Source organism: Tachypleus tridentatus, chromosome 7 (assembly GCF_004210375.1).
Source record: "Tachypleus tridentatus isolate NWPU-2018 chromosome 7, ASM421037v1, whole genome shotgun sequence".
Taxonomy (NCBI): Eukaryota; Metazoa; Arthropoda; class Merostomata; order Xiphosura; family Limulidae; genus Tachypleus; species Tachypleus tridentatus.
In genome coordinates, this window is record NC_134831.1 from 97,563,879 (window position 1) to 97,589,068 (window position 25,190).

General features: G+C 33.5%; 1 protein-coding gene across 4 annotated transcripts in view; it reads left to right on the plus strand.

Annotated features, from left to right (window-relative positions):
• LOC143256261 (uncharacterized protein CG3556-like) overlaps nucleotides 1–23,815 on the plus strand; it is a 31,649-nt gene extending 7,834 nt beyond the window's left edge. The window contains exons 2-7 of one of the 4 annotated variants that reach the window (XM_076513228.1): nucleotides 6,428–6,684; nucleotides 6,987–7,146; nucleotides 15,533–15,707; nucleotides 18,326–18,518; nucleotides 19,630–19,766; nucleotides 21,686–23,815. In XM_076513228.1, the coding sequence (XP_076369343.1) occupies nucleotides 15,692–15,707; nucleotides 18,326–18,518; nucleotides 19,630–19,766; nucleotides 21,686–21,759 (420 nt within the window). In that variant the 5' untranslated portion in view covers nucleotides 6,428–6,684; nucleotides 6,987–7,146; nucleotides 15,533–15,691 and the 3' untranslated portion in view covers nucleotides 21,760–23,815. Of the gene's footprint in view, nucleotides 1–6,427; nucleotides 6,685–6,986; nucleotides 7,147–12,254; nucleotides 12,369–12,649; nucleotides 12,762–15,532; nucleotides 15,708–18,325; nucleotides 18,519–19,629; nucleotides 19,767–21,685 lie in introns of those variants that run through there. The other 3 variants (XM_076513227.1, XM_076513230.1, XM_076513229.1) reach the window with 3 other exon arrangements.
• The last annotated feature ends 1,375 nt before the right edge of the window (nucleotides 23,816–25,190 follow it).

Sequence of the window (25,190 nt, forward strand, 5' to 3'; positions counted from 1 at the left end):
ATATTAACTCTTTTCACACTGTCCTTATTTTAATATTAACTACTTTTCACACTGTCCTTATTTTAATATTAACTACTTTTCACACTGTCCTTATTTTAATATTAACTACTTTTCACACTGTCCTTATTTTAATATTAACTACTTTTCACACTGTCCTTATTTTAATATTAACTACTTTTCACACTTCTTATTTTAATATTAACTACTTTTCACACTGTCCTTATTTTAATATTAACTACTTTTCACACTGTCCTTATTTTAATATTAACTACTTTTCACACTGCTCATATTTTAATATTAACTTCTTTTCACACTGTCCTTATTTTTAATATTAACTACTTTTCACACTGTCCTTATTTTAATATTAACTACTTTTCACACTGTCCTTATTGTAATATTAACTACTTTTCACACTGCCCTTATTTTAATATTAACTACTTTTCACACTGTCCTTATTTTAATATTAACTACTTTTCACACTGTCCTTATTTTAATATTAACTACTTTTCACACTGTCCTTATTTTAATATTAACTACTTTTCACACTGTCCTTATTTTAATATTAACTACTTTTCACACTGCTCATATTTTAATATTAACTACTTTTCACATTGTCCTTATTTTAATATTAACTACTTTTCACACTGTCCTTATTTTAATGTTAACTGCTTTTCACACTGTCCTTATTTTAATATTAACTACTTTTCACACTGCTCTTATTTTAATATTAACTACTTTTCACACTGTCCTTATTTTAATATTAACTACTTTTCACATTGTTTTTTTTTTAATATTAACTACTTTTCACACTGTCCTTATTGTAATATTAAATACTTTTCACACTGCCCTTATTTTAATATTAACTACTTTTCATACTGTCCTTATTTTAATATTAACTACTTTTCACACTGTCCTTATTTTAATATTAACTACTTTTCACACTGTCCTTATTTTAATATTAACTACTTTTCACACTGCTCCTTATTTTAATATTAACTACTTTTCACACTGTCCTTATTTTAATATTAACTACTTTTCACACTGCCTCTTATTTTAATATTAACTACTTTTCACACTGTCCTTATTTTAATATTAACTACTTTTCACACTGCTCATATTTTAATATTAACTACTTTTCACACTGTCCTTATTTTAATATTAACTACTTTTCACACTGTCCTTATTTTAATGTTAACTACTTTTCACATTGTCCTTATTTTAATATTAACTACTTTTCACACTGTTCTTATTTTAATATTAACTAGTTTTCCCACTGACCTTATTTTAATATTAACTACTTTTCACACTGTCCTTATTTTAATATTAACTAGTTTTCACACTGTCCTTATTTTAATATTAACTACTTTTCACACTGTCCCTTATTTTAATATTAACTACTTTTCACACTGCCCTTATATTGATATTAACTTCTTTTCACACTGCTCCTCATATTTTAATCCTAACTACTTTTCACACTGCCTTTATATTGATATTAACTTCTTTTCACACTGCTCATATTTTAATATTAACTTCTTTTGACACTGCTCATATTTTAATATTAACTACTTTTCACACTGTCTTTATTTTAATATTGACAACTTTTCACACTGCCCTTATTTTAATATTAACTACTTTTCACATTGTCCTTATTTTAATATTAACTACTTTTTCACACTTGTCCTTATTTTAATATTAACTACTTTTCACATTGTCCTTATTTTAATATTAACTACTTTTCACACTGTCCTTATTTTAATATTAACTGCTTTTCATACTGTCCTTATTTTAATATTAACTATTTTCACACTGCTCATATTTTAATATTAACTTCTTTTCACACTGTCCTTATTTTAATATTAACTACTTTTCACTGTCCTTATTTTAATATTAACTGCTTTTCATACTGTCCTTATTTTAATATTAACTACTTTTCACACTGCTCATATTTTAATATTAACTTCTTTTCACACTGTCCTTATTTTAATATTAACTACTTTTCACAGTCCTTATTTTAATATTAACTACTTTTCACACTGTCCTTATTGTAATATTAACTACTTTTCACACTGTTCTTATTTTAATATTAACTACTTTTCACACTGCTGTTATTTTTAATATTAACTTTTCACACTGTCCTTATTTTAATATTAACTACTTTTCACAGTCCTTATTTTAATATTAACTACTTTTCACACTGTCCTTATTGTAATACTAACTACTTTTCACACTGCCCTTATTTTAATATTAACTACTTTTCACACTCCTTATTTTAATATTAACTACTTTTCATACTGTCCTTATTTTAAGATTAACTACTTTTCACACTGTCCTTATTTTAATATTAACTACTTTTCACACTGTCCTCCTTATTTTAATATTAACTACTTTTCACATTGTCCTTATTTTAATATTAACTACTTTTCACACTGTCCTTATTTTAATGTTAACTGCTTTTCACACTGTCCTTATTTTAATATTAACTGCTTTTCACACTGTCTTTATTTTAATATTAACTACTTTTCACACTGCTCATATTTTAATATTAACTTTTTTCACACTGTCCTTATTTTAATATTAACTACTTCCTTTTTTTTAAATTAGTCCTTATTTTAATATTAACTACTTTTCGCACTGTCCTATTGTAATATTAACTACTTTTCACACTGCTCATATTTTAATATTAACTTCTTTTCACACTGTCCTGATTTTAATATTAACTACTTTTCACAGTCCTTATTTTAATATTAACTACTTTTCACACTGTCCTTATTGTAATATTAACTACTTTTCACACTGCTCTTATTTTAATATTAACTACTTTTCACACTGTCCTTATTTTTAATATTAACTACTTTTCATACACTGTCCTTATTATTTTAATATTAATTATTTTCACACTGTCCTTATTTTTAATATTAACTACTTTTCACACTGTCCTTATTTTAATATTAATTTACTTTTCACACTGTCCTTATTTTAATATTAACTACTTTTTCACACTGTCCTTATTTTAATATTAACTACTTTTCACACTGTCCTTATTTTAATATTAACTGCTTTTCACACTGTCCTTATTTTAATATTAACTTTTTTCACACTTGTCTATTTTAATATTAACTACTTTTCACACTGCTCATATTTTAATATTACTTTTTTCACACTTCGTCCTTATTTTAATATTAACTACTTTTCACATTCCTTATTTTAATATTAACTACTTTTCACACTGCCTCCTTATTTTTAATATTAACTACTTTTCACACTGTCCTTATTTTAATATTAACTACTTTTCACACTGTCCTTATTTTAATATTAACTACTTTTTACTGTCCTTATTTAATATTAACTACTTTTCACACTGTCCTTATTTTAATATTAACTACTTTTCACATTGCTCATATTTTAAATAGTTAATCTTCTTTCACACCTCTTATTTTAATATTAACTACTTTTCACACTGTCCTTATTTTAATATTAACTACTTTTCACACTGTCCTTATTTTAATATTAACTACTTTTTCACACTGTGCTCATTTTAATATTAACTACTTTTCACATTGTCCTTATTTATTTTAATATTAACTACTTTTCACACTGTCCTTTTTTTTACACTGCCCTTTATAACTACTTTTCACACTGTCCTTATTTTAATATTAACTACTTTTCACACTGCCCTCTTATTTTAATATTAACTACTTTTCACATAACTGTCCTTATTTTAATATTAACTACTTTTCACACTGCCCTTATTTTATTATTTTCAATCTACTTTTCTAGCCACTGTCCTTATTTTAATATTAACTACTTTTCACACTGTCCTTATTTTAATATTAAACTTTTCACACTGTCCTTATTTGGCTTATTAATTACCTTTTCACACTGCCTTATTTTAATATTAACTACTTTTCACACTGTCCTTATTTTAATACTAACTACTTTCACACTTATTTTTTAATATTAACTACTTTTCACACTGTCCTTATTTTAATATTAACTACTTTTCACACTGTCCTTTATTTTAATATTAACTACTTTTCACACTGTTCTTATTTTAATATTAACTTACTTTTCACACTGCCCATCTTTTATTGATATTAACTGCTCTTATATTGATATTTCTATTCACACTGCTCATATTTTAATCCTAACTACTTTTCACACTGCCTTTATATTGATATTAACTCTTTTCTCACACCGTTCTTATTTTAATATTAAGTACTTTTGACACTGCCTCTTATATTGATATTAACTACTTTTCACACTGCCCTTATATTAATATTAACTCTACTACTTGACACTGCAAGCATATTTTAATATTAACTACTTTTCACACTGTCTTATTTTAATATTGACAACTTTTCACACTGCCCTTATTTTAATATTAACTACTTTTCACACTGTCCTTATTTTAATATTAACTACTTTTCACACTGATATTAACTTCACCCTCAATTGCATATTTTAATATTAACTACTTTTCACTGCCCTTTCATTGATATTAACTACCTGCCCATTTTAATATTAACTGCTTTTCACACTAGTTTTCACACTGTCCTTAGTTTTAATATTAAACTAGTCCTTATTTTTTTCACATTGTCCTTATTTTAATATTAACTACTTTTCACACTGCTCCTTATTTTAATATTAACTACTTTTTCACACTGTGCTTATTTTAATATTAACTACTTTTCACACTGCTTTTATATTGATATTAACTTCACCCTCCACTTCGCATTTTAAACCCAACTTTTACACTGCCTTTATATTGATATTAACTTTTCACACTGCTCTGTATTTTAATATTAACTACTTTTCACACTGTCCTTATATTTAATATTAACTACTTTTCACACATATCCTACTTTTGGCTAATTGCTTATATTTTAATACAATTTACTTTTCACACTGTCCTTATTTTAATATTAACTACTTTTCACACTGCCCTTATTTTAATATTAACTACTTTTCACACTGTCTCTTATTTTAATATTAACTACTTTTCACACTGCCTTTATATTGATATTAACTTTTCACACTGCTCATATATTTTAATATTAACTACTTTTGACACTGCCCTTTTATTGATATTAACTACTTTTGACACTGCTCCATATTTTGCTTATTAACTGCTTTTTTCACTCTGTTCTTATTTTAATATTAACTACTTTTCACACTGTCCTTATTTTAATATTAACTACTTTTCACACTGTCCTTATTTTAATATTAACTACTTTTCACACTGTCCTTATTTTAATATTAACTACTTTCTCACACTGTCCTTATTTTAATATTAACTTTTCACACTGCCCTTATTTTAATATTAACTACTTTAAAAGAAAGCTTGCTTAGTATTTGATTGATAAGAACCGGCTTTGAGTGTTGTTGTTGTTTTTTTTAACACTCCTACGAAAAGACGTTTCTAGTCCTGATTTCTCCAAGCCCGTTCCCCTGGCTGTGGTTTCGCTAGATAGTAGATAGGGACAGTGGGAATCTCGTTAATCCATTCATTAATGGATTTAAATGGCAATTTCATTTAAATACAAAATTATTAGCCTCATATTACTAACCTTTGAAGTTGCTCTGGGGCCTATTAGGCCCCACTCTTTCGTAGGAGTGTTAAGTTTAGTTTTGTGAATGGGACAATTTAGATAGACTAATAGGCCCCTTATTGTCTTTAAGTTAATGTTACAAGTTCGGGTAATGTGCCAGGAATTCGTTATGTGATAGACTATGAGTGAAGACCGCTGCAAACATTCTGTTTATCATGAAATAAACAAACTGTTTCTTATTACCTGGTGTGGAATCAACGATTATGTTTTCGGTTAACCCTGAACAGTGAAGTTAAATTAAACAAAGAAAGGACGGCGTTAAAAACAGCAAATCTTAACCTCTAACTAATTACAATTTGTTATAAACAAAAACAAGTTCAAACAATGATAATAATAAAAAACTTTGTACTAATCGAAAAAATCCCCAGGGTACAGGCTATAATGTGGGATATAAAATGTATCCTAGGTTTTGGAGGTGACATGGAAAGTAGGACTACACTGCGGTGGGGACACACTGTCTGTCATTCTTAACCTCCGTTCGCCAGTCTCAAATGAAGAATAATTAAATAATACAATAATTAAAGGAATACAAATAGAATTCAGGAGAGCGAGATGTGGGTGCTTGAGCCTACATCGTTCCACCCTTTACTACCTGCAGACAGTTGTGGGAAGGCAACTACTCCACGAAGTAAAGAAGAACAAATAATAATAAAGAAAAAAAATAAAGTATTACCACTTGGGTTTAAGTAAGTTAAACATATAAATAGTCCCTCCTCCAACTGAGACATGGATAAACTGTTATATGGTAATGTATATTACTCAACTTTGTAGAATTGTATTTTATCCAGTTCGATGTTGATTGTGTTAGTTTCCTTCAGGTCTCACAGGAAGAAATTGACCGCAGGTCAATTAGCACTGTACGTGAACGGAATCTCAGCGACCTGTGGAAACCCTATGAACTTCTTTGGCATCGATCTGACCAAAAGGCTCAGGCACTTCCAATATACAAATTCGGAGTTCGAATACGCGTTGGTTTCTTTATCTCTCTGTCATGCCAGGAAACGCCTGTCGAAGAAAAGAATTCTGCATCTTTTGAATCAGTTGCGATCTACAACTGATTTCAATTTTTGGGCAGGTATTTGAAACGGTTATTCCTCATAATAGCTTACATATCACCGTTAAGTTTCTAGCTTTAAGCTTAAGGCAAAAGAAATAAAAACGTAAGGTAACTTCATCCGCACAAAAAAGAAGTTCTTATAATTTACAATATTTTAAACTGAATCAATGTGCATATTTGGAATTTATGAGATATTTCCATAACGGTTTTAAACTGTAATAAACTTCATAACAACGGTTTCGTTTTATCTTATCTGACGTGTAGGTAACTTTCAGAGGTAAAAGTAAAATACGGTGTTTTTTGTTTTTTTAATTCAATAGATACACAAGCAGTAGCAGTGATGGCTTTATCGTGTCTTAGGAAAACGAAGCATATGCATTTGTTCAAGGCGATATATATCAGGCTTTGAAGGGCTTCAAAAAGTTGCAACTACGAGATGGAAGTTTTGGAAATCTTTATACTACAGGACTTATAGTGCAGGTGAAACTTTGTACTAAGTACAGGGTGTTTCAAAAATACCATCCCATTTTAAACTTTGATAAAAGTCATTATCCATGAATATAAATAACTGAAACTTTGTATAGGTAGAGGTACCACAGTCAAGATGGGCTTAGGGCAATATTAACACTAATTTCGGGGTGTGAAGTTTTATTAGTGATTTACTGGTTAATTGTTTATTAACATGATAGTTTTCATGATAAATGGTTAGTGCGGCTTCCTTTGATGGTCGTAAATGTCCACAAACATGCTGGGACGTTACATGTGGAAAAGCGGCATGTCTGCGGGCTTACAACGCTTGTTTGTTTGTTTTTTTTAATTATAGCGCAAAGCTACACGAGGGCTATCTGCGCTAGCTATCCATAATTTAGTAGTATAATAAGACCAGACGAAAGGCAGCTAGTCATCACCACCCACCGCCAACTCTTGGGCTACTCTTTCACCAATAAATAGTGGGATTGACCGTAACATTATAACTCCCCCATGGCTGAAAGGGTGAGCATGTTTGGTGTGACGGGATTTGAACCTGCGACATTTGGATTACGAGTTGAACACCCTAACCACCTGACCATGTCAGGGCACTTTCACTACTAGAAACCAGGTTTCAATACCTGTGATGGGCTGAGTACAGAAAAACCCATTGTGTAGCTCCGTGCGTAACTGTAAACAAACAAATATTCCATGTTGTTCATTTATTTTAGCCTAAAGCTAAACAATGGGCCGCCTGATCCTAAAGTTGTAAGTTCGTTAAGTTACCGCTGAACCATCGAAAGATTGACGCAGTAATCCCCACATTTGTATTATTACCAGAGCTATATCATTTTTTTACATTTTAATATTTTATAACCGTGTACAATTAATTATTCATAATTTGCAATTAATTTTGGTACTGTCGTAAACTTTATAGTCAAATTGGTAGGTGTACAAAGTTTAATTTTCTTACGAATACCAGTAATGGTTTTATAAAGGTTTAAAATAGAGATGTTGTTTTTGAAAAGCCCTGAAGATATTTTATATAAATGTTATTTTTAAAAGAAAATTCCTCAGCAGTGTAGTGTAGCCCCAGCCCTCAATAAATCGCGTCATCTAGTGTTATTAAAAAGTGATTTAAGTTTTTTAATATTGTGAACTCTACTTTTAGAACTGTGTTTCTTGTTTTTGGTGTTAAAAAACACGTGCTGTGGGTTTTCTCTCACGACTGAAGACTTGGAAACTGATAAAAGATTATTTTCGAATATTCGTGTAAAGGTACACGAGGTTAGGACTATCTCCGTTAGCTGCCCCAAATTTTGGGCTAATAGACTAGAGAGAAGACAGATCTATGAATAATACACACCGCCAACTCTTGGGCTACTCTAATCAAATAGAGCCACAAAGTGGTGCGATTTTGTGACGACGGGACGTGAACCATGGACACTTGGACTCTCAGTCCAATAACAACTTTATAAGGTAAAATAAACGCAGGTTACTTGGTAATACCAAGTGTGCACTGTTTTTCATCTGTTATCTGGTTTTGTTCAATTTGCAAAACTATTTTGAGACCGATCACGGGCCTACTGATTAACCTGCTGGACTTCGAATCTAAGAGTTCGTGGATCGAATCTCGTTGCCGCAACATGACGCTCCTTCCTTTGACGTTGTAAGCACTTTATAAAAGTTACGATGAATTTTACTATTCAAGTAAAGTACCCCAATTGTTGGCGGAATGTGCTATAAACTACCTGCTTTCTTTTATGTTTATAAGTTCAAAATTAGAAACAGTTAACAGAGACCCTTTGTATATCTGTGCAAGGATATTTACTCAGGTGGGTTAGCGACAAGTTTAATGTTTAAAATCCGGGGTTCGATTATCCGTGATGGACAAATCACAGATATCCTACAGTTTAGTTTTGCGTTAAAACAACAACAGTTTGGATTTCCAAAACTTTACTTAAACGTACAACTTGAACAATGAAATCCGGTGTAAATTTGTTTAACAACAGATGTCACCCGCTAGTACAGCGGTAACTCTTCGAATTTACAACGCTAAAATCAGGTGTTCGATTCCCTTCGGTAGGCACAGCAGATAGCCCATTGTGCCTTTGCCATAAGAAAACAAACACACACATTAACCGCAGATGAAATTCAACCATTTTGTAAATGGTCGTGGACAGCTGTCTTTATTTCTTCTGTAAGAAGGTATTTTAACAAATGTGGACATGTTATATAAAGATACGTCACTCTATAAATTACAAATATTCAAGTCTTTAGATTACGAAGCAAACTGAACGTAACGGTTGCACGTGCCAGCTTGTTTATTTATACTTTACCTTATTTTTGGTGTTTCTTGTGTTACGTTTCTCCTAATCGTTCCCAGTTTTAAATCAAACACGAGGGAATGCAGCTAGTCAACACATCACCCACCGCCTACTTCTGAGCTATGTTTTAACAACGAATAGTGAGACTGACCATCACAGTATGACCACTCACATGGGTTAAAAAGGGAGAACGTTGGGTGACGAGCTCTGATCTGTTTCTAGAATTTCGTGTTTTCTGCCATCAGAGATTATGTTCTGCTACCTTTAAGAGTATAAAATTCTCTAAGGTCGATATTCCGAAGCTCTAAACGCAAACAAATGTGTTAACATTCGATAATTCGGAAATAGAAACTGTGATGAAGAGGGCAAAAAATGAACAAAATGTTACAAACGCCGAGTAATATAATCATAGGAAAACGTGAGCCTGTTCATAGGTGTCGCACTTAGCTTAGCCAATTTGTTCTCACAGTCAGCTAACTTCAGAGTGCAGTTATTCGAGTGACCGGTTAAGAATTTATGTTTCTGAAAATGCAGATATTGAAAATGTTGTCAAGAAGGAAGTTTCCTAAATAAATTTTCTAATATGATTTCCAAAGTCAATACAGTTTGTCAAATTTCTTTTCGTTCTAGTAGCAAAATAACAGCACTTAGAAAAACGGTTTGTTTTGAATTTCGCGCAAAGCTACACGAGGGCTATCTGCGCTAGCCGTCCCTAATTTTGCATTGTAAGACTAAAGAGAAGGCAGCTAGTCATCACCACCCACCACCATCTCTTGGGCTACTATTTTACCAACAGATAGTGGGATTGAGTGTCACATTATAACGCTCCCACGGCTGAAAGGGCGAGCATGCTTGGTACAACAGGGATTCGACCCCGCGATCCTCAGATTACGAGTCGAGTACCTTAACCACATGGTTATACCGGGTCTAGAAAAACTGAGTTCTCTTCTTCCATTACATATGAATATAAAGAAATACAAAAGCAATTACTCTTGTAAATGTAAGACCATTTAAGAGCGACCTTTATGGGTGCACATTATTTCTATGTGTATGTGTCGTTAAAGTTGAACATAAAATGTCTTTCCAACTGCAACATTTGTGAGAGACAATTTTTCAGAGTATTGTTTATACTAATAAGAAGTATTTTTTTATATTTTAAATGAAATGTTGCTGTAATAAGCATGCCTGAACATCTTTATATTGCGTTTCAGATAGGATTACTGAGCAGTGTTCTTTTTTAAATTTTTTTTTTTACAAATTCATTGTGTCATTGAGTTCTGCGAACTTTGTTATCGAGTATATCACGCGGATGAATACCTCACACTTTTGAAGGAGTGGAGTGTTATAAAGTAGTTCCGCTGTTAACAAGCGCATAAACCTTTGAAGGTGGATTCAGTACTCACGATTTATGTTGATTTGCAGTTAAGCAGATAGCAACAGAACTGCCTGTCTGTGCTCTGACCACCACGAATATCGAAACCTGGTTTATAACGGTACAAATCCGCAGACATGCCACTGTGCCAATGAAGGCCACACTGATGAATTTTTGTTTATTTTTTTTAAGTTTAAAATAATTTTAGATATAGCAGATAATCCAGTGGCCAAATATTTCATCTCATGATGTCATATAACAATAACTGAAGGGAATACCACAACTCTGAATATTTTGTTGAAGTTTCAACTGGTACATATATAGTAGAAATAAACGTTCGTATATTCACTTTTGCTACACAGTTAAGAGACGGTAAATATTCGAAACATTGAAACCAAATAAACAGCGTATCTGAAGTTCACATCGACCACTGACAAGTTGGATTTCTTTTTGTTGCCATCCGTTATATCGCTAAGAGATCGGAGCTACGTACGACCTCGACTTCGCACGTTCCAAAGGTCGTAAGAAAACGGATCGTTTCAGGTTCTTGTGGCCGAACCTTCAGAGATTATTAGTAAAATAGTTGAATCAGTTCAAGGTTCATGACATGCTCAGAGAAAGTGTTTGATAGCAACATTTGGAAATGCAAGGAAAAACAACAACTTAAACAAAGATTTAGGAACCACACAAGTACTATGTAATTTAATAGTGGTTAATGCAAATGAAAAGACAGTTTGTCTATGGCTAAAGCAAGTAATGTAATATTGCGGTTTATGTATATATGTATATATTGAATGTCTTCGTGCTAAAATAAATTTTTTGTTGTTGTTTCTATGATAGATAATTTAATCTGAACCTTCACAAGGAACTTATCAATTACTCACCTATTAAAGTTCTTTAGTTATTTAAGACTTTCTTCATAAGTGCTACGCTGTACTAGGCAGTTGTTGCCCATTTCACCCATGTTTGTTTATCGATATGGTATTTGTTAAGGGTATTACACGTAAAACACGCTATCGTATACCTATTACAATATTTATTACAATATAGTAAAGTCATTAAGTAATCTGTGTGGATAATCGGGGCTCTATTTTGTGCTATTTTGTCTGGATTTTATTATTAAATCGTTAGTATCAGCAATATTCTCTATTGTTATATGTATATACACACACACACACACACACACATACATATAAAGAGCTATGGTTTTAGCGCCATCTATTGCTGAAACTTCGGAACTGACGCTGAGATTTGTAACTCATTGACTCTTTGTTAAAACGTATGTAACACTTTGCGTATACAGGCCAGTAACTATTCTTGATTCCTGTCTCGTTGTGATCGATAAAAAAAAAAAAGACAAGTTTTGAAATTGTAACAGATATAGTTATTTTTTAATGCTTGTTTATATATGTTGGTCCCCTGTCTGTTTTCACTCTATGGCGCTTCTGTTCTTAGGGATAAACTATATATTCAAGATAAAATATTCATGTTTTACGTATACACGTGCTATAAATTTTAAGCGTATTGACTTATACGTAAGTAATTCATAATCTTTGTTTTTTTATGAATTTTTGTTTCTATTCACTTTATGAGTAGACAAGCAGGGTGTTTGTTACTACACTCAAACTGTTTTAAGTTTTATCTTTACAGTTATACCTCATAATTATAATACAAGGTCTAATTACCGGGCTTTTATTTTAAGTTATAATATATTACCAGTTGCTTTAACTATAACCAGTTGGCCCCCGTTGGCTCGATGGTAACTACGAAGGCTTTTACAATTAAAATCCGCATTTTATTACTTGTGATGGCTACAGAAAGATATGGCCAACTTTAACAAGTTAGGCTTAGGAAATACCCCATTTTAATCATCGATTTTTTTTGTAACGTTTATTCATCGAATGCTGAATAGAGGTGTCTAGGTAGAGGTAAGCCACATTAAAATATGCATTACATTTATATAACAATTACGGAGTCGGTTTCTATTTAGAATCGAATCAGAGTTAACAGGAAATTGTGCTTAGCACTGTCAAAAAATAGAAACTTTGTAACGTATAAATATATTTGTAATCATCCCCCAACAACGATAGCTTTCCAGTTAGGGGGGAGGTGTCTTAATAAAACTGAGAAATATTACTTTAGAACACAATCAAGAATTGAGAAGATCTTAGATTTTATCTCATTAGTGTGAGTCTGTTCATAGTTCTTTCTTGCTAGCTCTTACAGCCGTGGGGGCGTTATAATGTGACGGTCAATCCCACTATTCGTTGGTGAAAGAGTAACCCAAGAGTTGGCGGTGGGTGATAATGACTAGCTCCATTCCCTCTCGTCTTACACTGCTAAATTATGGACAGCTAGCACAAATAGCTATCGTATAGCATTACGCGAAAAAAACAAACAAACTCTCCACTTCATTATTGTAGTTATTCCAGATATTTGTGTGTATTTTATGGCAAAGCTACTATCGCCATCTGCCGCCGTTTTTAATTTTAAATTATTAACAAAAGGAAATGTAGCCTGTGAGCAACACTCTATCACACATACTCAAGGATTTGCTGTCGTTCTTATAACGTACCCACAAATTAAAGTTCTGAAATATTTTGAGGAATCGAAGAGACTCGAATCCGGTGAGCCAGCTCCGAAATGTAGAGCTCTATCACAGAAACATTCTTCATCCTTGATAACTGTGTGCTTTTTTGCACTCAAATTGTATTTTCTTTGTAAAAATATATTCTTTTTTAACGTATTTTTGATCTAAATTATGTAATGTTTATTTCAGTGAAAGGAAACGTTTGCTAACACTGCACATGAAGTGGTTTTATTTCATTTATTTAGCCTTATCCAATTAAAGTACACCAATGGAACAGTGGTACGTCTACAAGTACTAAAATCCGAAGTTTATGTTATTATAGTGGACAAAATGTAAACAGACCCTTTTGTAGCTTTGCACTTAAAAAAAACAAACAACACACGCACGAGTATTCATTTAATGATGTCAAGATATTTTAACGCAAATAAAACCCAAATTTTAGCTTTGTAAGTCCGTAAACTTACCGCTGGGGGATATGTGGAAATACTTACTTTTTTATCAAATAAATACTCTTGTGGTATTTCCTTATTTCTACGTTTCAGAGCAAATAGGTAACGTGTCGAGCTGTGTATCGATAGGTCCAAGATTCGAGACGTAATATCATCCAATACGCACAGTACTTCCAGCTGTATACGTGTTATATAAATAACAGTCAATCCTATTATTCGGTTGGGAGAACTGGATTAAGCTCTCAGCATAATATCCCTTCACGTTTAAAATTCGATTTCCTTTACCTATAACTTTGTACGCAAAGCTCCACGAGGGTTATATGCGCTGGCCCTCCTTAATTTAGCAGTGTAAGATTAGAGGGAAGGCAATTAGTCATCACCACCCACCGCCAACTCTTGGGCTACTCTTTTACCAACGAATAACGAGATTGACCGAACATTATAACGCCCCATAACTTAAAGGACGACCATGTTTGGTGTGACGGGGATTCAAAGCCGTGACCCTCAGGTTATAATTCGAGCGCCCTAACCACCTGGCTTTCATGAAAAGAAGCATTTATATCATTGAAATGCTCAAAGAAATGTTGGCTTTAAAACTGACATTTGAAACGATAACAGTTGAGAATACTGTTTGGGAATGAATGTACTTTTGATAAATAGAAGGAAAAGAAAACGTTGTGACAACCAGAACTCAGAAAACGTTGTGACAACCAGAACTCACCCCTTGAGGAAAGGCTACTGAATTATAAAACAAAACGCATTTGAAATAACATCTCTAACTCGTCTTTTCATCATACTTAATAGTTTCGAATGCACTGATAGAAAAAGTACTTTTCCAAACCCACCTGCGACCCGGCATGCCCACGTGGTTAAGGCATTCGACTCGTAATCCGAGGGTCGCGGGTTCGAATCCCCCTCACACCAAACATGCTCGCCCTTTCAGCCACGAGGGCGTTATAGTGTGACAGTCAGTCCCATTGTTCGCTGGTAAAAGAGTAGCCCAAGAGTTGGCGGTGGGTAGTGGTGACTAGCGGCCTTCCCTCTAATCTTACACTGCTAAATTAGGGAAGGCTAGCGCAGATAGCACGCGTGTAGCTTTGCGCGAAATTCAAAACAAACAAACAAATATTCCTCATGATGGCGCTTTAATAATTTTTATTATTCTTAATCCAAATGTGAGTTTCTTTCATTGTTACAGCAGCTTCATGTTTTTGGTTTTTAATAAATAAATATCCTTCTCATAATGTTTTATCTTTCATAGTTGCATTTTTAAAATACTGTTATACTGTTGTACTCTTCGTTGGAATTGTTAGTGGAACATTTCTGGACTATAAATATTTTTAAAAATATACATTTTTTTAAATATTGTATTCGCAATATGAGGGTTGGAGGTTCGAATTCCGACAACGAGCATGCTCACCCTTGCATATGTGGAGGTATCATAAAGTGATAGTCAACTCCACTATTCGTTGGTAAAAGAGTAGCCCAAGAGTTGAACGGCGGCTTGCGCAGATAGCCCTCTTGTAGGTTTGCGCGAATCTTATAACAAACCAAACCAGTTCTACCTTCACTAATACTGCACTTATTGTGCGTTTGTATAATAAATATTACTGTGCTTTCTTTACGTATTTAATGTTAACGTAAGCTGTGTTTCACGTAGGCTTTATTAGCGGCTGAAGACGATGGAGTTGGCTGGGATTTCCTTCAAACCTTGAATTACCTGATATCAAAACAAGAATCAGACGGATCGTTTGGTGATATTCTCGCTACCTACTTCATACTCCCAATTCTCTACTCTCAGAACTGCACGGAACCAACGATGTTGAACGATACAGGTGTGTATGTAAACCTCATTAATAAGAAAGTGAGTGTAGTCTTCAATTCTTTCACTGATATGTTACCATCTGAAGTCAAACCATGGGAGTCTTGAAGTTCCTATCACCATGAAGAAAAGTGGTTCTCCGCCAAACCACCTAAAGTTTACTGTTTTCAAGTAACGGAATATAAAAATATGTGTTTTTCTGTTGTGTATCTAAATATAAATATAATATTTATCTCCTTGATTTTCTCCTGTATTTATTAATCTCCTTGATTCCATGCTGTATTTATTAATCTCCTTGATTTCCTCCTGTATTTATTAATCTCCTTGATTTCCTCCTGTATTTATTAATCTCCTTGATTCCATGCTGTATTTATTAATCTCCTTGATTCCATGCTGTATTTATTAATCTCCTTGATTCCATGCTGTATTTATTAATCTCCTTGATTTCCTCCTGTATTTATTAATCTCCTTGATTTCCTCCTGTATTTATTAATCTCCTTGATTTCCTCCTTTATTTATTAATCTTCTTGATTCCATGCTGTATTTATTAATCTTCTTGATTTCCTCCTTTATTTATTAATCTCCTTGATTTTCTCCTGTATTTATTAATCTCCTTGATTCCATGCTGTATTTATTAATCTCCTTGATTCCATGCTGTATTTATTAATCTCCTTGATTTCCTCCTTTATTTATTAATCTCCTTGATTTCCTCCTGTATTTATTAATCTCCTTGATTCCATGCTGTATTTATTAATCTCCTTGATTTCCTCCTGTATTCTACCAACAAAATTACTCAAGTGTGGTCACAGTACGGACATTTAGTGCATTTGTTTTTTGTTTCAACAATAATTCTGCTTATAGCATTAAATCTGGTGAACTTACGTGTCTCATAAACCTAACATAATAAAACACAATCGGACTGAAAATGAAAACATACAGTTTAATAATTAAATTTACATTATTTTAAAAGAACCGGCATGGTTAGAGGGCGCTCGACTCGTAATCTGAGGTTCGCGGGTTCGAATCCTCGTCACACAAAATAACTTTTTCTGATATTCTCAAGTACTTAACCCTCACTGTCAAAGTAGACGTACTACTGATATAACCTTCACAGGATTGTACCCTCACTGACCTCAGGGCGACACAAAGTAAATGTAGTACTGCTCTTTTAGAAGGGTATAACTTACGCATAAAACACAAGTGCGGACCGTTGCATGCAAATAAGATTGTAATTCAAAATTGATTTGGTTTTCACGTAAAGCTACACAAGGCCTATCTGAGTTAGTTATCCCTACTTTAGTAGTGCTAAACTCGAGAAAAGGCAGCTAGCTGGTCAACACCATTCACCGCCAACTATTGGACTACTTATTACCCAAGAAAAGTGGGATTGATTGCCACTTTATAGCGCCTTATGATAGAAAAGGCGAGTATATTTGTTGACGGTGTTTCGAACCTCCGACCTTCGGATTGCGAGTCATGCGCCATAACCCTCAGACGCCCCTTATTAGTGAATGGTACGGTAACACATTACCAACACGAGAAATGAAATGATAACATGACAACATTAATTCAAGATAGCAACTATTATTTCCTTTGTTACAATTTCCATAAAGTTCACTTTGTATTCTGTTGGGAAAATTTGTATTTAGTTCATTTACAAATTGTCGAAGTTGGTTTATAAACCACCAGTAGCCGAGAAGACTAAAGGAAATCTAATACTGTGAGAAACAGAAAACAACTTTGTTTTTGTAGCGAATTTAATCTTCGAGCAGCTCTCGCAGATTCTAAACGAAAATTGTAAGATTGTTTATTATACGTCGAATACGCCACCTATTTCCCAACTTTACTTATTCTCTAAAGCTGTAAAAAACAACAACTAATCTTGTATGGGAAAAATCTAAGTTTTGAAACTAAGACTGTCAATAATTAGTTTTGAATTTCGCCTAAAGCTATAAAGCAGAGATAGCTAGTTGTTCCTAATTTAGCAGTGTAAGACTAGAGGGAAAGCAGCTTGTCACTATCACCCAACGCCAACCCTTGGGCTATTCTTTTACCAACAAATAATGGGATTGACCAATACATAAGCTGACTAACCACTTAGCCATGCTGGGCCCACAACTGGTAAGAAAAAGTGTTTCCCAATTTTGTGCTAGTGGCGGGCTACGTGTTTTGTGTGTGGGGCTGGACACTATCTATCAATAGATAAAAGAAAATCGTCGCCAAAGAAATCCAGTAACAGGCACAAATATGAAGTCTGACTCATCGTCACAAAACATAAGTTATATTTCTGGATTATTTACTAAGTTTTTGTCTGGTGGTTATCGGGTCGCAACTTGGAAAATGTGGGCCTAGAATACAATATTTCGGAGAGAAGTCTCGTTTAAACAAATAGAAAAAGAAAGAAAGAGAGATACATTGCTATATATTAATTTGAAATACCTTCCTCAAGATAATATTTAAATTTACCTCCTGGTTTAATATAATTTTTACTTAATATTCTACAATTCTCCGGAAGAGGGCTCTTCTTTCCAACACCGTTTCGTTTTGCTAAGGTTTTTGTTGATATTGTAAATGTTACTGACAGTAAATTATTGAATTATATTTAAGTTAAGCCTTCTTCCATTCAAATAGTGAAAGAAAACTTTACTCAGCTTAAAGAACCTGAGGTCAACGACCTGAAATGGTTCAAAGAAATCGAAGTTCGATACTCCCTGTGGATTGGAGACAATAAAGAAGAAAATTATTCAGTTAAAGTGAACACATCTTCCGTCACTAAATTTCTTGACGTCATGAAATATTCAGCCAACCATAACCCAGTTTACCAGTAAGTAGTAACAAGTGTGTGTTTTCGTGTAGCAAAGCCACATCGGGCTATCTGCTCTGTCCATCGTGATAACAAGTATTTCTTGTTTAGTTATTGTCAGATTGGCCTAACAAAGAAATTTAAAGATCGGAATATATACCCTTGTTTGTTCATGTGTGAGTGTGTAAGAAAATAAACATTTATAACTAGTACAAACACCAGAAACTACATGTATAAATGTTCAAAACATATATATTCTAATCAAAGGCTTACCCAAAATCTAGGTAAGATGTTGCAAAACATAAAATCGCATATTATGATAAACACATTTCTTAAATTACCAATAAAAATATAATTAAATTTGTATTAATGGCAAAGCTAGTCATTTTGAGCTACTGACCTAACAGTCAGTACCTGACAGTACACCCATCACCCACAATAACGGACTGAGAGTCACTCTTATAACGCCCTGGCGTGGAGAATATTTTATAATATACCACGGATTCGTTACCAGTTCCTACATTTACAGCTCTACGAAAGGGCTAACCCGCGCCCAATTAAAGTTCAAGAGAAAAAACGTCTGTTTTTTTAAATTAATATTAAAAATAATCATCGCATCTAATTTAAATATTATAGTTTCGTGATTTATAATAAAAAGCGACATTTAAATATAGCAAACTATTTTTATTTTTTGATTGAAATTTTAATTTCTAAAACATACCAGCAGAACAAATCCTTTAACCGTCGAAACACCAATAGAACAAAATTATTACCCACTAAATACGAGTCACCCGGTTGGATAGCGGTACGTTTGTAGACTTACGACACTAAAATCCAAGTTTCAGTTTCCCGAAGCGAACACAGTCTATAGCTCAATGTGGCTTTGTTACAAAGCAACTAAAGGCGCTAACATAAATATATTTTGGCCCTCTATGTAGCTTGGTGCCAAATTTTGAAACAGTTTTAATTTTTGTTTTTCACAAGAATTATTCTTGAATCTGAGAGAAGAAAGGTTAAGGTACCTGTCGTTCAGATGTACGAATCGTGGCCTGACTGCGATAATTATAAATGTCATCATTTAAACACGTATCAGTTAGAGGCATTTTGATAAATATTCATTGTTTTTGTTCAGATTTGAACTGGATGAAACATCTTGGGGACCATTTGTCTATAAGATTGCTGGTATGGCTAATGACCCTGTTGGTCAGAGATACTGGATTCTTTACATCGAAAACCAAGTTACCCATGAACTTCAGTTCTCCGAATATGGTAAGAAATGCCATTATGATATAAATTTCTGGACAGGTAAAAAGACGTCTTGAAGAAAAGAAACAAAACATGAACAAAAACCAGTTGTCAAAATGTATCACGAACATTAATTCATCATTTATTATAACACAAGTATTTTGTAGTAGATATTGAAACATTAACGAGTTAATTGAAATCCGTTTCAGTATTTTGTATTCATACCTTAAGTACCACAACTATCTCTACATTGTAAATATTTTAAAGTTCTAATTTGATATTAGCCTTCGATTAAAAGTGTGGCCATATTAGAGTGTGAACTGGACCATGACTACAGTGTATCATTGAAGGACTGGACCATGACCACAGTGTATCATTGAAGGACTCGACCATGACCACAGTGTATCATTGAAGGACTGGACCATGACCACAGTGTATCATTGAAGGACTGGATTATGACCACAGTGTATCATTGAAGGACTGGACCATGACCACAGTGTATCATTGAAGGACTGGACCATGACCACAGTGTATCATTGAAGGACTCGACCATGACCACAGTGTATCATTGAAGGACTGGACCATGACCACAGTGTATCATTGAAGGACTGGATTATGACCACAGTGTATCATTGAAGGACTGGACCATGACTACAGTGTATCATTGAAGGACTGGACCATGACTACAGTGTATCATTGAAGGACTGGACCATGACCACAGTGTATCATTGAAGGACTGGACCATGACCACAGTGTATCATTGAAGGACTGGACCATGACTACAGTGTATCATTGAAGGACTGGACCATGACTACAGTGTATCATTGAAGGACTGGACCATGACCACAGTGTATCATTGAAGGACTGGACCATGACCACAGTGTATCATTGAAGGACTGGACCATGACTACAGTGTATCATTGAAGGACTGGACCATGACTACAGTGTATCATTGAAGGACTGGACCATGACCACAGTGTATCATTGAAGGACTGGACCATGACCACAGTGTATCATTGAAGGAAAAATATTTTGTTTTACGAACTGAAAAAAGTTCGAAAACTGAAAAATCACAAATCCTTACAACTGTAACAAAGTTGGTTTGTTTCTCACAAGACCATATAAATAAACCAGTTTACTGATTATAGGAACACATTATATTTTCATATAAATAAACCAGGTTACTGATTATAGGAACACATTATATGTCCACAAAAATAAACCAGTTTACTGATTATAGGAACACATTATATGTCCACAAAAATTAACCAGTTTACTGATTATAGGAACACATTATATTTCCATATAAATTAACCAGTTTACTGATTATAGGAACACATTATATTTCCATATAAATTAATCAGTTTAGTGATTATAGGAACACATTATATTTCCATATAAATTAACCAGTTTAGTGATTATAGGAACACATTGAATGTCCACAAAAATTAACCGGTTTACTGATTATAGGAACACATTATATTTCCATATAAATTAACCAGTTTACTGATTATAGGAACACATTATATTTCCATATAAATTAACCAGTTTAGTGATTATAGGAACACATTATATTTCCATATAAATTAACCAGTTTAGTGATTATAGGAACACATTATATTTCCATATAAATTAACCAGTTTAGTGATTATAGGAACACATTATATGTCCGACGATTCTGTTGATTTTTTCTCCACATAATTAAATCAGAATTTTTAATTGCTTGTTATACAAATTTTGGTTCTCGACAATCAGAAATGGATATGTTGTGGTATTATTTTTAGAAATCCCAATTTTGTGTGAAAGTCCGTGCATTTTATGCTTGGAAGAAAACACTGTTAAACTATTTATAACTCGTATTGTTAGTTAGATATAAAATTTTGAAGATGTTAAAAATACCTATTTAAACATTTTATAATTCTGTTTTTGTTTTCTTCCTGTAGGTGTCGGCAAACTTTGTCTTCAGAACGAAGACCACGTTGTGTTCTGGTATAAAACTGTAGTGAATGTTATATAAACGTTTTAAAAACCTTTTTAAGGAATGTTTCTCGTCAATTTGTAGTCCTTGTTTTAGCATGAGTGTAGTTAGACTTTGTTTTACCGTAATTTTTAGTATTAGTCATATTGCAATATAAATGTTGTTAGGCCTTGTTTTAACGTAATTTTTAATATCTGTCGTATTGCAACGTGATTGTATTTAGGCTAAATAATAAAATAGATGTGATTTCTAATTAAAAGTGAACAAAAAAGTCAGTTAATGTTCTTTATTAGTTTACAAGTATATATATATAGAAGTTCAAGAATTATTAACGTTATAACGACATTGGTGTTGTATTTTTATTTAAAGGAAACTAATTTATTGGAAAATGTTTAGAAGCGCGGTACTAAAATAATTCCAAAGATGGAAGGGTTATTTTAAAGGTTATCTTAACTTATTATCTCTCGAGGAAAGGAACGTAAGAGGTGACCTTAGTAAAGTTATTAAGATTACTAGGGAGGAGGTAGGATAGAGACATCTAATTTGTCTTGCCTTCTGAAGACAATAGGACTAGAACACGTTTAGGATTTGGAAAAGACAGGCTAAACTCCAATTAAGACTTTTATTGTTTATAACAAGATGGTGGGCATATTGAATGAGTTGGTCTTATCAGTAGTAAAGGCTAGCATTTTTCAAAATTTTAGGAATAAATGTGTTATTTCCATAAAAATAAAGTGAGACGGAGTTTAAATGTGTATTTCTCTCAGGAATGGGTGTACAAGGACAGCCTTGTAGGATCATATATGTTGCCCGTCTGTTTTGCTGTTTTTATAAAGCATATACTTTTATTAGAATGAAGATACGAGACTGATGTAAACCCTAGTTTTAACACACAAAAAAACGAACACAGTAGTGAAAAAAAACGCGTTTACTCTGGTCCTTTCTTTTAACTGAAGTGATAACATAATGTTATTTTCTTAATGCATCCTGCTATCAGATGGGACAGCGATAAGTCCGTGGAATTACAACGCAAAATCTGGAATTCGATTTTACGCGGTGGACAAACCAGACAACCCAATATGACTTCTATCTTAAAAACCAAAACAAAAAAAAACTAGTCGGTGATCTTGGGTGTCGTGGGTGTTATTTCTTGAAATGATTTACTCTTAAAACCTTTTATTCAAAAAAAAAAGTTTGCAACTGAATTAGACTCGTAGCAGAGGATTGGTCAATCAGTATATTGTTTTCATCTGAATGCTCACAATTGCGCAAAACCTACGTGAGGGACTGCGCAGAAAACTGAAAACAAGGCAAAGTGATTTAAATACAAAGCCATGAGATTTTCAAAGAGCTTGGAGGGTACCAGAGACCATATCTATTTTTGTATTTGGCCTTTTGTTTTATTTGTGAATTAGAATCCTGAATGAAGGGGCTAGATAACACAGTCTGACGAGATAATACAAGTCCTAGAAGCGATTGAATTTAAATCGGTTTCTATTCTTCAAACCTTAAAGGTCACCTTTTGAGAGGTTCGCTGACTTTGTTAGTATTATCTAGTAGCGTGTCACATGAAAATACAATCCAAATGTTTATTGTGCAATATTTTGAGAGGGATGTTTAGTTTGTTTAACGTGGGGGTCATCAACCCTTTCTGTATCATGAGAATTGAATCTTTCGTTCCCTCGTTGAAATATTCGCATCCGTTGTTAAAATTTTCCAACTTAAAAGAAACTTACGAAACGGTGAATTGAGTTTAATAGCTATTATTTTTACCTACTGTTTTATCATAACATATTATAAATTTGATTTTAGCAATGTTCGTTTTAGTGTATGTGTTAAATTACCATGGTAATATTAAAGTTATTAGTGTATTTTCTATATTACCATGGTAACATGAAAGTATCACTGTATTTGTTATATTACTATGGTAACATGAGAGTTTTAAGATTAGTAAATGTGGTTAACAGAACCTAACATTGCTTATATTGATTTAGGTTTTGTGGTTAATTGATATATATAATATTTTTTCAAACTATCTTACAGAAAGTAGAACATGTTGTAAAGCCTGAAGTCAATAAAGATTAATATAAATAGAGTTCTGATTTAATGGTGATGTAAATCGTATCGTTTCTAGACAGTAATTCAAGGCTTAAAGTAAGAGGTTTTCATTGGTGGGACAGATTAAAATGAAGAGCATAATATTCCCTAAACTATTTGTCCTATAAAAACAACTTCATTACAAGCAGTTATACTTTAAGTACACACATTGCAAATGAGAGGTGGTACAGTCACACTGTAGTTAGTTTACAAGTCAGAGAGAGGTGGTACAGTCACACTGTAGTTAGTTTACAAGTCAGAGAGAGGTGGTACAGTCACACTGTAGTTAGTTTACAAGTCAGAGAGAGGTGTTACAGTTACACTGTGCTTAGTCTCCAAGTCAGAGAGAATTGTTACAGTTACACTGTGCTTAGTCTCCAAGTCAGAGAGAATTGTTACAGTTACACTGTGCTTAGTCTCCAAGTCAGAGAGAGGTGTTACAGTTACACTGTAGCTAGTCTCCAAGTCAGAGAGAGGTGTCACAGGTAAACTGTACCTAGTCTCCAAGTCAGAGAGAGGTGTCACAGTTAAACTGTAGCTCGTCTCCAAGTCAGAGAGAGGTGTCACAGTTAAACTGTAGCTCGTCTCCAAGTCAGAGAGAGGTGTCACAGTTAAACTGTAGCTCGTCTCCAAGTCAGAGAGAGGTGTCACAGTTAAACTGTAGCTAGTCTCCAAGTCAGAGAGAGGTGTCACAGGTAAACTGTAGCTAGTCTCCAAGTTAGAGAGAGGTGTCACAGGTAAACTGTAGCTAGTCTCCAAGTCAGAGAGAGGTGTCACAGGTAAACTGTAGCTAGTCTCCAAGTCAGAGAGAGGTGTCACAGGTAAACTGTAGCTAGTCTCCAAGTCAGAGAGAGGTGTCACAGGTAAACTGTAGCTAGTCTCCAAGTCAGAGAGAGGTGTCACAGGTAAACTGTAGCTAGTCTCCAAGTCAGAGAGAGGTGTCACAGTTAAACTGTAGCTCGTCTCCAAGTCAGAGAGAGGTGTCACAGTTAAACTGTAGCTCGTCTCCATGTCAGAGAGAGGTGTCACAGTTAAACTGTAGCTAGTCTCCAAGTCAGAGAGAGGTGTCACAGTTAAACTGTAGCTAGTCTCCAAGTCAGAGAGAGGTGTCACAGGTAAACTGTAGCTAGTCTCCAAGTCAGAGAGAGGTGTCACAGGTAAACTGTAGCTAGTCTCCAAGTCAGAGAGAGGTGTCACAGGTAAACTGTAGCTAGTCTCCAAGTCAGAGAGAGGTGTCACAGGTAAACTGTAGCTAGTCTCCAAGTCAGAGAGAGGTGTCACAGGTAAACTGTAGCTAGTCTCCAAGTCAGAGAGAGGTGTCACAGTTAAACTGTAGCTCGTCTCCAAGTCAGAGAGAGGTGTCACAGTTAAAC